Source organism: Meleagris gallopavo, chromosome 3 (genome assembly GCF_905368555.1).
Source record: "Meleagris gallopavo chromosome 3, MGAL_WU_HG_1.1, whole genome shotgun sequence".
NCBI classification, from domain to species: domain Eukaryota; kingdom Metazoa; phylum Chordata; class Aves; order Galliformes; family Phasianidae; genus Meleagris; species Meleagris gallopavo.
Genome location: NC_139406.1, coordinates 74,988,382 through 75,002,973, shown reverse-complemented (window position 1 = coordinate 75,002,973; position 14,592 = coordinate 74,988,382). Strand labels below are relative to the sequence as shown.

The 14,592-nt window shown below is 34.5% G+C and overlaps 1 protein-coding gene across 17 annotated transcripts in view; it reads right to left on the bottom strand.

The window, feature by feature from the left end:
- The window catches only part of RIMS2 (regulating synaptic membrane exocytosis 2), a 434,744-nt gene that overhangs the window by 136,898 nt on the left and 283,254 nt on the right, over nucleotides 1-14,592 (bottom strand). For 13 of the 17 annotated variants that reach the window (XM_085221552.1, XM_085221546.1, XM_085221549.1 and 10 more), the window contains 2 exons: nucleotides 10,593-10,709; nucleotides 80-145 (listed from right to left, as the gene is read on the bottom strand). In XM_085221552.1, coding sequence (XP_085077678.1) covers nucleotides 80-145; nucleotides 10,593-10,709 — 183 coding nt within the window. Of the gene's footprint in view, nucleotides 1-79; nucleotides 146-4,506; nucleotides 4,573-10,592; nucleotides 10,710-14,592 lie in introns of all 17 variants that reach the window. The other 4 variants (XM_085221545.1, XM_085221547.1, XM_085221550.1 and 1 more) reach the window with 2 other exon arrangements.

Sequence of the window (14,592 nt, the reverse complement as noted above, 5' to 3'; positions counted from 1 at the left end):
GTGAATTAAGAATTCTAGATTCTTCAGGAAAAAATGTATTATTCATCTTTATCTATTTTTATTACAGAAATAAAAATACCTTTCAGGAGTATAGGTTGTGTCATCGTAATATGTATTAGGCACTCTTCTCTCATGCCTACTCCTCCTGAATATGAAATAAACAGCACAGATATTTCAGACATTTTAAAGGATGCTTATTTTAGGATGTTTTCCTATATTGTACTTTTAGTATAGCAATGAACACAGAACATGATTACCTACCAATGTTCAGAAGTATCTTCTGAATATATTTCTCCATACATAGGTAATTTTAAACTTCTACTTTCAAATTATATTCAGATACCAATTAACATCATATTAAGGACAAATGACATTGCTCAATACATGATCATTTCATAGGAGTGAAAATTTATATTAGTATGAAAACAGGATTTAGGCAAGAATGAAATTTCACCAAGAGTAGGATACGGATGCTACAAAATTCCTGACTGTTAAAATGAAAGCCAGAAAACAAAATGGAAGAAGTTTGTTTCCTTAAGTGATACAACAGAAATTTTGCCTGAAATGAACAGCACATTTCATGTGAGATGTACAAAAGCCACCTTTAACGTCTTCCAAATTCAAATGTCAAAGGTTAAGTGAAAAAAAAAAATACAATACCATGGAGCGTGGTGTTCTCAGTGACTAATCTGAGCTATGAGAGAGAAAAGTTGAGAACATATTTCATATTGTGATACTTTCAGCAGATTTTTCTTTGGGAAGAACTACTAATATTGGTAGGAAAATAGCATAGTTTCATTTAAAAAACAACTCAGATAAAAATCTTGAGAACATTCTGTTCTTGAGATCACATGTATGTCAGCCAGTTTAAAATTGGGCAGTGTCAAATTATAAACCAGCACGTGTAACTCTAGCAAAATGTGAACTGGGAGATACACATAAAAATGTAAATAAGGCTCTACATGCTCAGCCACTATGGCTCGTATGCGTTCAATCTGAGTAGTTCCAGCGGTATGAACTGATATTAGCTAGTGCTACCACACTATCACATTGAACAGCCAAGGAAAATTAGTGTGGGATACAGAGCTACAGAGGGAGTTTTTGAGAAAGTCAAAGGTCCAAAGGGCACTGAAGTCACTGACTCTGTGCCTGTGCTTGTCTTTCTCAGGCAATTGCTGTAACAAGTATCTTGTCAGTGCCACCTCCATTTCCTTTGGGAGGGAAATAGGCAGACTACTTCAAAATGAAGGAACTATCATAAAAAATGTCAGAATAGCATTGTCAAAGAATGAATTCAGAAATCAAGGTTCTTGATAATGGAAATCCATCCTAGAACTAATTCACTAAAGACTACTGAATTTGATAGGCAATAACTGAAACAAATACAAGTAAGAGCAAAGATGAAAGTGAACCAAGTAGCTACCTCTTCAAGGAAAAATAAAAAAGCTGCTTGAGATCAGAAGAGTACATGAGTGGCTGTGTATGACATCAAGATAAGCAATGAAGGCAAGTAATTTTGATTGATACATCTGCATGACCTATTGGCTGCAGGACATCCACATTGGTGGACTCACAGTGATTTAACTCTGTCCCAGATGAAAGACTCTTCAATGAATGCTTGGCAGGAGAACAATGTTTCAGATTTTGATAACAGAGAAAACTGAAAACAGTTATTTCACATTTTAAATAGTGAAAGAAAAGAGGAAAAGGTGTGGCTGCTTGTTATCACTATGACACTGACTGAGTAGAAGGAGCTAAGAAGAGGGGACTAGCGCTCTGACTTAGAACAAGCATTAAGCTGGAAAAAACTGGGAAAAAAGTGTGAAGAGAGGTGAGGAAATACTGACTAAGAAGCAGTTTTTTCATATATTTCCAAAATATGAAGAGAAAATTACTTAGATTTCTTCAGAGGATAATGAGAAATTGGATAAACATTGTGCTTTAATGATCCTTTAATACCTAGAGAAATATTTTCAGAACTTGGAAAGACAAACTGGATGAAAAACTAGGAAAAATGACAGTAATGATGGGGTACTCAGAGAAAGATAACACAAGAAACCTGGATTGAAGAGGACCAGACAATCCAGGATCAGTTCCTAGGCCCAAGAAATCTCAAGATACTGCTCTAACGAGGAGCTGGGGACATTTAATCTCATCTCAGATTTTCCTTTGTGACCCAGGAGGTATTAGCACTAATGAGCCTTCTCTTAAGCAAAGCTCTGGAAAAGATTTATTTCATCTTACTATCTATTTCAAGCTGAAATCTTGGCTTTTTCATCTTTGTGATCACTTTACTACACATCTTGCTCTTTATTTTGTTGATTTTACTCTATTTTTTTTTTTTTTTTGACAAACTAATTTCTGTAGAAACAAAGATGAAGATTTGTAAGTCAAGATCCCCAAACTAATTAGATAATAGCTTCTAGTTATCAGCAATATCTAATACAGCTATCAATCTGAAACAAGTTTAGATAAACTAATGCAAATGACAGTAAAAAACTAAGGCAAGTAACAGTAATTAAAATTAACTATTGAAAAAGCATGAGTAGATTTCATCACACGTTTTCAAAAAACAAAATAAAAATCCTCTATTTCACATGGTTTTTACATGTAAACCAATCTATTAAGTACACACTTTCTTCACATTTCACATAGAACAATATCATTTCAAAATATATGTTTAAATGAGCTCTAAAGCTTATAATGTCTATTATATTATAGCTTTGGACAATTTTTAAAAAGCATTTGTTTAGAAGGGATAAGGTACTTTAAGAGTTTTGGATTCTGTTTCTGAATCCAAAATGAATTTTAAACCAACTGGAAAAAAAAAAAAATTATAAATGCTTTGAATCCAGAGCAAAAATTAATAAAATTCGCAGTGAAACTTCTATCCAGATGGAAGTGATGATTTTAATATATCAAGAGTTTTTAGTGCTTGCTATGGAAAATGTTATAAAAATCTGTTATAAAGGCTGGTATGGCCACTGCTTTATACCTGCTATTTGAGATCCGAAGCCACCACCTCCTTTAAAATTGCTTACAATTTATCAGATTTAAATCCTTATTTCTATTCACACAAACATTTTTCTGTTTTGCAGTATTTGCTGAAATAATCACAGTGGGACTTTTTACATGTGTAGTGCAAGAACAGCATGACATATTTCATATCTTATAAGCCACTGCATTTCAACCATAATTATGTCACAGAAATCATTATGGTTTTAACTTCTCACTATGCAACTTTTCAGATAAAAACAGGAACACTGATGGTCTGTAATCACACACAATGATTGTGAATGTATACAAGTACTCATTAGTTACAGAATAAGTACTATATAAATATCTGCAACATAAGCTCGTAGATTTCACTCTATTTTTCATTTAAACAAAGTATGAGATTTCAGAAAGACTCAATTTCAGTTCAATTTGAAGTAGATAAGCATTTCCTCAGTATTTCAAAAAGAATAATAAGTACTATAAGCACTTTGGAAAATTCCAGCAAAAATAAAGGTTATACAAAGACCTTTGTAATGAACAACCATATAACCTAATATAAGAAATTGACTTTTATAAAACTCCTCAGCTTCTCTTAGGATTTTGCCATAGTCTCAAGCAGGCAGTCTTAGGTACATACATACATATTCACAGAGAAGCATAAAACATCTTCACAGTGTGTGTTTATTAGTTAAAAACATAGATCATATTCGTAATTTGGAAACCAAACGCAGCACTGCCAAAATATACAGGGTAGAACTAAAAATATGCTCCACATCAATTATACCTCTCAAGATCATAGTAAGCACCCTCAGAATAGGTACGGCACATCTTACGGGAACGAAGTAATCTGATTGCATCTTCACAAAAAAGAGGATATATTGTGTGATCCTGGCTGCCAAAACATAAAGGGTGAACACAATGAAAAGCAACACAAAGATGAAACAAGGACAACTCAGTAAGAAAAGAAAGGAAGTTCATCAACAGAAGTACTTGAAAAATACTCAGCTGGAACTCTGATGAATTTAGCAAAACTGCTACTCCAAAGTATTAAGGTATTTTAGCTTGCAGCGAAGACTATGGGACAGGTATCATGATTACTCTCAGGTAACCTGGACAGGTACCAGATTTCTCTCTTGCAACATTTAACACAGCCCATACATGTATTAGATTCTCTATGTTAAATTCACAGTATTAGCAGACATTTATGTTGGTTGACTTAAATATTTTCCTTATTGACTTCTAAAAAGATACTGGAATTAGGTGCAGATGGCACCATGTTAATATATCACCAATTACAGACTTGTGGCAGTGAAAAAATGTCAAAAAGGTAAAGAAGAATTGTTCAGTGACCTGTCTACACAGTATGTTAGAAAGTCTAATGCTGATATTGACTGGGTTCTTCTAAGTTTTCTACCACTATACACAGACTGACAAAAGCAGAAGTGGAAATGTAGGTACATAGAAGTACATGCATTATCCACACAGAGTCACACAGTGGAAAACATATACCTGGCATCTCTGTGATGGTGATCTGTGGACTGGGTGTACCAGGAACGAGGTAAAGTAACATAATGACTGAGCAGATGGCAGAAAGAAAAATACAAATGAGACAATGAGATGGAGAAGGAATGATGCACTTTACAATACAGAAGACACAAAACCTGTAAACACAAAGGCTACAAAAGCACTGTATATGTGTACATAAAATTATGTAGAGTTTCACACATTTATTCTGAGAAGTAAGAGACAGGAGCATGTGGATAGTTAAAATTTGGGACTTTTTGCATTATTTGGGTTGGGAAAAAAATATATTTCTGAAAACATCTCAAGAAGTTACATTACCCATTCCCTTGCTTAAAGGCAGCAATAACTCCAGCATATAGAATATATTTGGCAGAAGTTTACCTAGTTCTGTCTGAAAGGCTATCATCATTGGGAATGCTTCCAGTTTGCTGCTACATAGCTAGCTCCAGAGCTTACTATTTCTGATAGTGAGATTCCTTGATATTTACCCTATATATGATGAACTTATATGAAAACTCCCTTAGTATTCAAATAATTTACGAAGAGATAAAATAAGTGTAACAGAAAATGCCAGAAAGGAAATCCATGCATTTCAAAATAATAAAAACACAGTATCTACATTTTGTTTGTACTCCCAAAAAAGTAATATATAGTTAGTCAGTTAGTTAGTTAAATATATATCTCTCTACTACAGTACTAGATCTTCTATTATAAAAATGTTATTTCTCTTTTAGTACAAATATATGCAAACAGTGTATTTTTTAAATAGTGTTTCCCCAATTTACAAAGAATTATTAGAATTCAAGAGTCCCTGTTCTACAGCACCACTAAAGTTGTTTTCTTTTTAAAATGATGTCTTACAACTAAAGTGCACATTAGAAGTGCCACAAAAAAAACAACAAAAAAAAAAACAAAGTTTCACAAAAAACACTGAAAACCTCACATTTATCTACCAACTTATTTCTCATGTCTTAATTTGTTTTAGTAATCAGACAAGTAGTAATCACACAAATAATCACACAAAAAAAGTAGCTGTATTACCAACACATATTATGTTCTCCTCCTTTGTGCATGGATAAAATATATCATCAGCCATGAGTAAATAGTCTTTATAAGAATTTTAAGATAATGATATATAATACAACAGGTCTTTGTGCTCATTGCTTGTCAAATAAATGCAAAATTTTTAGCCTCCACTATAAAATGCTTTTAACTTTAGTCCCTGCCTACAGTGTGATTGCAGTCAAATTGTTAGAACTGGAGCCCAACATGGCACATTAATTTGAAAATTAGAGACAAGACTTTGTAATAGTGCCCTGAAAACCAGAACCAGTATACCCGTAACCTGGCAGTCATTATCCTTTTGAGAAGCAGTAAAAAACATAATTTCATCCTGTTCTTAAAATTTCCTTTAGAATATATGCACACCCACAGGAAGAACAATTAAAGAAAAATGCAGGAATCCACCCCACAGCAGCTACGATAAGTGCAAGCAAGGCAAACAAGTGCATAGCAGACTATTTTCACCACAGTAACCACTCACAGGCTATGTTCACATGAAAGCCCTTAAATGACTTACATGAAATGCTGGAAGTAACATTGCAAAGCTTTTGCAAATATTACATTAGTAAGTAATTAACTGCTTCTAGCTCATAGATGGCAGTTTAATGTTAACATTTCACTTTCACTTCCCTTTTCTCTTTCCAGAGAATTGTTGACAAATTTTCTTGATAGTCTTCCAAAATCAAACAAATACAATATAGTCAAATAGTTAAGAACAAATCTTTAAACCAAACTGCAACTTCCGGCAGTGTTACAGAGCATTAATTTTTATTTATTCCTATTGAGAAGTACAATTTCTCTTTCCTCACAGCTCACAAGGAACAGCCCAGACTGTTTCCTTCACCTACTGGTATTCGAATGAAATACCACCAGTAAATGCTCTTCAAATCCCCACTCTGTCATCTTCAATGCCTGATCTCTGGTATCAAGTTTTTTTCCCAGTAATTGCAAAAACACAGGTCTCGAGTGCTCTTACCAAGTTCCAAGACTTTTGTTTGTGATGTTCAATCTTTTTGGGTTTTTCAATTCAAAAACTTAGAACAGAGATTTAGATGCAATCATACATACAGTCTAACATGTAATAACCTTTAACAAGTTTAATATATATGCTTTCTTACCACTCAGAACTCTTTTTGTCTATCTTGTCTATATAGAGACTACAAGTAAGCTTCAGTTTAAACTTGACCTGGTCCTCCAGCATTGCTACCTGTTTATAATTTTCCCTGTTTTTTCTTTAGAGCAAACACCATACGTTATCTAACTGATAAAATATAATTCCTTACAATATGTTCTTAGAAGTGCAACATAACAAATAACTGTAGGGAACCTGCTTTTGGAGGGGACTAGATGATCTCCAGAGGTCCCTCCCAACTCAGAAATTTCTGAAACGTTATATATTTTGCTACAAAGAGGATAATTTGCAGCAACTCATTTCACTTAAATTAAAGCAATGAAATAAGTCTGATTAAGAAGTACTACAGTTTTTGCAATGTGACCAGTTACATAAAGACACACACAAACACACTTTCTCCCCTGCATCCATCAGATGAAAACAGATTTCCATTACTCTGACAATACAGTTGCAGAGATATGGACAAGCACTGTAATTTTCCCTTTTTTTTCAGTGAACAGAAAGTGGTGACATAAAGTTTTCTGTTATCACTCACACATTTGTCCATTTCCTCACACTTTCTAAAAAAATCATGAGGATAACAAAAAAGACATGAGTGATTCACATTGTTTAATTTTAGTATTTAGTTTCCAGGAGCAATCTACACATAGCAGAACAGTCCTAGAAGCACTCCTAAAAACACATACATGCAGAGTGCATCACTGTACAATCCAGTGTATTCCTTCCTGTTCTTACTGTGCAAGCACAGTTTAACTTGGTGCTGAGCTACTTCACTAAACAGTAAAGAAAAGGCATTAGGACATTTGCTATTGCTTTGAATTTTCATTCTTTGTGACCAGTTCTCACAATGTAATTAATGTTCTTGCTTTTGTATTAGAGTGGGGTGTTGACTCCCTAGTATTTATGTGGAAATGGAACAACCGGAGTGCACTGACATCCTACGTTGTGCTTACTGAAAAACCTTTAAGTAATTCTGAAGGCAAAATAAGATTTTCTGTCCCACCACTAGAGCTTGCATGAATTAAATTTGGTTGACACAAGAATCTTCTATCATTCTCTCAGTTTTCATCCATTATGATGATCTATTTTTTCTAAAGTATTTTAATTTACTTGAAGTTGTACACTAAGTAGATGGGCAACACCACTGTCCCTCCCTTTTTAGCAACACTTGTACATCTCTTCAACTGAACCAGCAAATTAAATGCATGCCAAGCACAAAGTTATTGATTGCTAATAAATCAGCTTCTTTTTTTTTCCTATTTTTTTTTTACTGGTATGAATTTGCCTTTTACCAAATACATCTTAACTAGTCAAGTTAGAATTTTCTAAACATCCAGAGACATTGAAAAGCAAGAATTAACTTAATCAAATTGCAGAGAAAGAAAAAGGTGGCTCTTTGGGCTGATTAGTAGGATTTTTTTTTCTTTTTTAAAGAGGCATTGAAGTTAGAAGAAGGGAGATATAGAGCTGGCATATGAATTTTGGGGGCATTTTGAATGCCTGATAATAACTTGACCCCCTACTTTAAGCACCCAGAAAGGACAATACAATTATGACATTTTTGGTAATAAAGGAATCAATATAACTTTTAACTTTAGTTTTATCCTGCCAACCAAAATCAATATATGAATCAAAAACAATGTCTTGAGTCTGGTGCTTGACATTAAAATTATCTCCGTATTTATTTATTTTTTAATAGATAAAAAATTATCTTTTATTTATATCTAAATAAAAAACGTGTGCCTTCCTGCTTTCTTAATAATTTGATTTTCATTTCTAACTTCGATTTTGAGGGACCATTTACATTGCAATCAGGATCAAGGTCACTAGACCTTCTCACATACAGTTGCATAGTACCTTACACCTTAGTACCATATATGCTAGACATATGTCTGGAAAAGGAAGGAACAAGTGCTCTTATATATATACTCAGTCATATTTAAACTTAGCAACTGAGAATGTCTGCAAGAATGTACTTTTTCAAAGTCCCGTTTTTACAAACATCTCCAAAGGATAAATGGACTGTGAAAACAACAAATCATCAGAGCAGTGGGAAAGCAAAGTATGATTTCATTTCACAAAGGTTAAATATGGAACAAAGCAAGAATGGCAAGTAGAAATATTATAAACTTGTTTAAAAGTTCAGTTTTTATACTTCTAGAAACTGATTTCAGTGGTTTTCAGAATTAATACTATTGAAGAGTTATTTCAAGGACTTGTGTATGCACAATGCTTTTTATTACGTAACACTGACAGTATCGGACAAATATTCAGTAACATAATTTGAAGTTTAATAATCTTTCCACTCATAAAGTCATTGTTAGTTAACAACAGCGAATAGAAAATATGATAAATATTTGGGACTAGTCTTTTCCTGTTCTTGTGTTGCCTAGAACCAAGATGCTTCAGACACTATATGCTGAAATAGGTAGGTATAAATTAGTCAATAATCTGACTTGCTAGATAATCATTCACCATGTAGAAATTGGGGAGAACTTTGGTGCTTTGGAAAATACAGATGACATACAGCTATATTCAGCAATTCAGAACATACCTAACAAAGAAATACCTACTCATTGAGACTGATTATGTGAAAACTCAATACGTTCATCACCAACTTTAGACATTGTTTTTCTGATAAGTTCTAAGAAAAAACAGGTTTTCTTTCTTTAACCTAAACCAGTTCAGTAGGGGATATTTTTATTAAGTCATGGGAAAAGACTTAATTTCTGTACTTCTAACTAGTTTTCACTGCTGTGCATATATCTGGGGGGCAGCAAGCAAACTCACGCAGTGAACAATCCCAAGAATATTCCATATAGCATACACAGGTTCTATGGATAAGTTTAGACCATATTTCTAGGAAGACTGATCTTATTGTCAATCTAGTACTGTCACAAAAGTTTTCCCTTTTTACTAGAAACAGTTTTGAATCCTTAAGTTATTTCATTCTGCATGAAAATCATCTAGCCTTATCAGTCAAGTGAATAATATTCTTCTGCTGCATAAACAGAAATACCAAAATACTTCAAAGGAGGCTTTCTTATGTTATACTTATAATGAATATGGTTAACATTTTGAATGACATTTCATTGCTTTTCAGTAACTTAATTTTTTGTCCACTTGACTTTTTTGGCCAAATTCAATTTAACATCATTTAAATAGCTATATGTATTTTATTTTATTTTTGGTACTCTTTTTTAACTTATCTAATTAGGAAAATATAATTATATTTTTTTCAGATTATTCTGTCTTACATTCTTTACAATCACTGATTATCACATCAGTGTTCTTTTAAGACACATACATTCACCTTTTCAGTTCAATAAAGTCAACAAAAAACGCTGCTGTCTTAAGTTGTTTGTATTACAGCTTCCTACACCAATTCTGTGCTTTGGTGTCACTTGAGGAATAATCTGTAAGAATCATCAGTAGAGGTATTAATTTCAAATACTAGCCACACAGGACTCACTTGAATTGCAAAATATACATGTATTATGCCTTGCTTTTTACATTTATGATTATAATCTGCCTTATAATGCACAGATTTTCAGCTTCCTTCAGCAGCAAAAATGACCAAGTTCATTCTCAATTTCTTTTTAAATATTTTCTCTTAGGGAATTTATTAATGTAGTACATGTAAGTATTCCCAATAAAAAAGAAAAACTAAACAATTTATCATAGCTTGTTTAGTTTCCCTCTTTGCAAAGAGTTTTGTCAGCCTTGTGCACATTGTATGTATTTTCTTAATGAGTAGGGAAATGTTCATCTGTGGGAAAAGGTAAGCAATTTGGTTACCTATTTTAGAGACACTCTGAAGTATTTCACAGTAATGAGAGTAGGCTGCAGCTGTGCTTAATATCAGTCAGACAATTACCTCTCTCTGTCCGGGGAGTAGTGGTCATCTATTGCACGATGTCTTTCCATTCGGTTCAGGGTATTGTAATGTGCAGCGGTAGATCGTGTCCCTCTTGGTCCCTGATCCACATTCCGACTAGGGATAAAAGAGAGCAGATTCTGAGTTCTGGGTACAGCTGGACTACAACAGAAAGTTGTTAGCAAACATAAGTTGGTTTACCTGACCTATCTTTTGTATAATTTCATACTCACATAATTCATAGTTTTATTGTAACCTTTATTTTTGCCTATTGAAAAAAGTGCTAACTTAATGGTAGGGATATGATTTTCTGTTTCATTCTGATACTCAACTCAATTATTTTATTAAAATGGTACATTTTAGACAAAAATTAGTCTTTCCAAACAAGCACATTCAATGAAATTTACCTTCCTAGATGAAACATGCACTATAAAAAATTTTCCAAGAGCTTTGAGCTTGGTTATAATATAAATATGTAAACTGCAGTAAAACACAATGAGTACTGCTGGGTTTCTGGCACAGTAAAGCCTGATTAAAAAACAACAACAACAAAAAAACCATAATCTAAATAAAAGAGCGACATGAACTTCTGCCAGCAGCAATAGTTTATTTCTAGTAAATTAATTGGGTATGGGAATGGGCACCCTGCTCTGGGTGTCCCTTCTTGAGCAGAGGTTGATGAGATGGACTCAGAGGTCTCTGCCAACCTCCACCATTGGAGGTAATTGCATTTGTTCACTTTGGCTATTATGAAGCCAAATAGGAAGTTAGAATCAGAGAATGATTTAGGTTGGATGATCATTAAGGTCCTGTTCAACCCAGGCCATTCTATGATTCTGATTCTATTTTAAATCCTCTGTTATAGGCAGGGAAACCTCCCTGTAGACCACGTTGCTCAAAGCCCCATCCAGCCTGGCCTTGAATGCTTCCAAGGAGGGGGCATTCGTAACCTCTCTAGGCAACCTGTTCCAGTGTCTCACCACCCTCACAGTAAAGAATTTCTTCCTAATATCTAGTCTAAATCTACCCTCTCCCAGTTCAAAACCTTTTCCCCTCATCCTGTCACTGCCTGCCCTCATAAAAGTCACTCCCCAGCTTTCCTGTAGACCCCCTGTAGGTACTGAAAGGCCACTGTAAGGTCTCCTTGAAGCCACCTCTTCTCCAGGCTGAAGAGCTGCAGCTCCCTCAGCCTGTGCTCATAGGAAAGGTGCTCCAGCCCTCTGATCATCTTTGTGGCCCTTCTCTGGACCTATTCCAACAGCTCCATGTCATTCTTGTGCTGGGGGATCCAGAACTGGACACAGTTCTGGAGTCCCCAGAATTTAGTTTACCAACTACATTTTCTAATTACCATATTAGAAATAGGTATAATTTTTCTACCTTCCACTCTACAACATCTAGCCCGTAACTCCTCTGTATATGTTTTAACCATCTTATTTACACCAAAATTATGAATACCAAAATGGCTTTACTCCACAATTGGACTCTTTCATACACATTTTCACTCTAAAATGGATACTGATGGTTCTCTTCTGCTGTTCAGCAACCAATTCTTATTTCTTCTTTCTCAATTTTAGACTCTAATTCATTTCCACAGTCTACCATTTCATTCAGGTTGAAAAAAAAAATGTAAAAAACAACCATTTCTGTTTATAGCATTATCTTCTTTTACTCCATCCTTCGTTTGACTTAAATATTAAAGCTTTCTCAATTGTCACTTTTTTGCAAAACTTCCCGAATATCTGACTTTCATCTTCTGCACACAGTGAAAAGTCCTGCCCAAACTACAAAACTATTAGTTTTGGTCCCGAAAATGCAGTACCATCCTGTCTGCTCAAATAGCTTTCAGTAAAATTGTACTTTTAGCTTACTGTTCTAAATAAATCATTTCTCCTTTAGTTTTCTCTATTATATCAGGCTATGACTTCATGCTGCTTTTAAACATCCTACACAAATGTATTTCTTTTACTTCAAATAAAGCTCTCTTTCACTCTGCTAAAGATGCCTTTGTTAGCTAGATTTGCTGCTTAAGGGGAAATGACATACTTTCTCCAATTAAATTTGTTATATAAGGAAAAATTTTTTCACATTTTATATACCTACTGCTTTGGAACCTTGCACTTGACAGAATGGTATGGAGTAAAGCAATCTGATCTAGACCTTCTCAAGTACAACTTGCGACCATTTCCTGCTATCCTATCGCTTGTCACTTGACAAGAGAAATTGGCACCCTCCTCACTGAAGCCTCCTTTAAGAAATTTGCAGAGAGCAATGAGATCTCCCCTCAGCTTCCTATTCACCAGACTGAACATCCCTAGTTCCCTCAGCCACTCCTCATCTGTCTTGTTTTCTAGTCACTTCTTCAGCTTCATTGTTCTTTTCTGAACATGTTCCAGAAAATCAGTCTTCTTATAGTGAGGGGGCCCAACAGTATTTGAGGTGCAGTTTCACCATAGCTACTGGGCGCACTGCGGGGTCATGTTCAGCTGGCTACTAACCAGCACTCTCAGGTCCTTTTCTGTTGGGCAACTTTCCAGCCACTCTTTCCCTAGCCACTGCATAGGATTGTTGTGATCCAAGTGCAGGAAACAGCACCAGCTCATCAATCCAGCCTGTGCAGATCCCTCTGCAAAGGCTTCCTATCCTCAAGCAGCTCAACACTCCCACCTAACTTGTTACTGTATGAAACCTTTTTGAGGGTGCACTAATCCTCTCATCCAGATCACTGTATTCTACCATCTTGCTTTTTCAAATGCCATCTTCGAAAAAGCTAAACATCATGTTGCTCACTGTCTGACACAATCTGACCTGATCTAGAAGCACACAGTCCATTGCATACATTAGCGAAAAGATTACAAGTCTTCTACTGCTCTACATAAGACTTGTCCTAGCCTCTGCTAAAAGTAAAACCATGCAAATTGACAGCTGCCAAGTTATATAGCTATTCAAAATAATATTTTCTTTTCAGTTATTATGCCAGGTATCATGTGTAAATTTTAACGGCTTCAAACTATATACATTTATTAACAAGATATTAAACGTAAAAATGTTTACAGCTCTTCCAAGTAGACCTAGATCTTCATTAGATTTAAAATAAGCATTTATGTATCCAAAAGACTATGCTGCTTTTTTTTCTATGAAGTCCCATTTTCTAGCAACTCTATTCTGTGGGCTCTTAGTGATTTGGAATATGGGCAGGGAAATATTAGATAAATAATGCATTTCACTGTGACATCATAGGCAACAGTTGAAGCTTACTCTGTAAGTTCCAAATTATATTTTAAATTTTAGCTTAAAATCAGGAAGCAAGGAATGTTTCATGTAAACATTAACAACATACAAAATAGCAAGAAAATGAAAAGAAGGTTTTTCAATGGTTTTAGACAAGTCTTAATTACTGGCTTGGTTAAAATACACACAACACAGACAATAAAAGAATTTTGAAAAGGGATTTTGACCATATTTATGTCTATATCATAGCATCATAGCATCATAGAACTGTTTGAGTTAGAAGGGACCCTTAAAAAACCCTTAAGGACTCATAAATATCCAATAGGACTAAACCCAGCAGAGTTAGTATAAGCAATTACTTAGCCTGAATTCAGTACCACTGAAATCAGAACAGGCCTCTCTGTGTCTACTCTTTATGTAACTACCAGTATGTTTCATTTAAAATAAGGCTGTGCTTATGTATGCTTTTAGATTTCAAGAAGAAACTTAATTTTCTACCCGTTAGCTATAAGATAATTTGGAATCCTAATACTTCACTAAGGGAAAATGATAACATTTAGTCTCTGTTAGGGGAAATGGTAAGTAAAAACATAAGAGAATATGCAGTCAAAAGAATCTTAAACTAACAGAACAAAAATGAAAGAAAGAATGAAAGAAAGAAACATACAACACAGGAGAACTGGAATGGCTGTAAAAGAAAGGAATACACATACATACCTTACTGGGAACACTGGATATTAAATCTTCAGTATTAAATGGGAACAGTGAA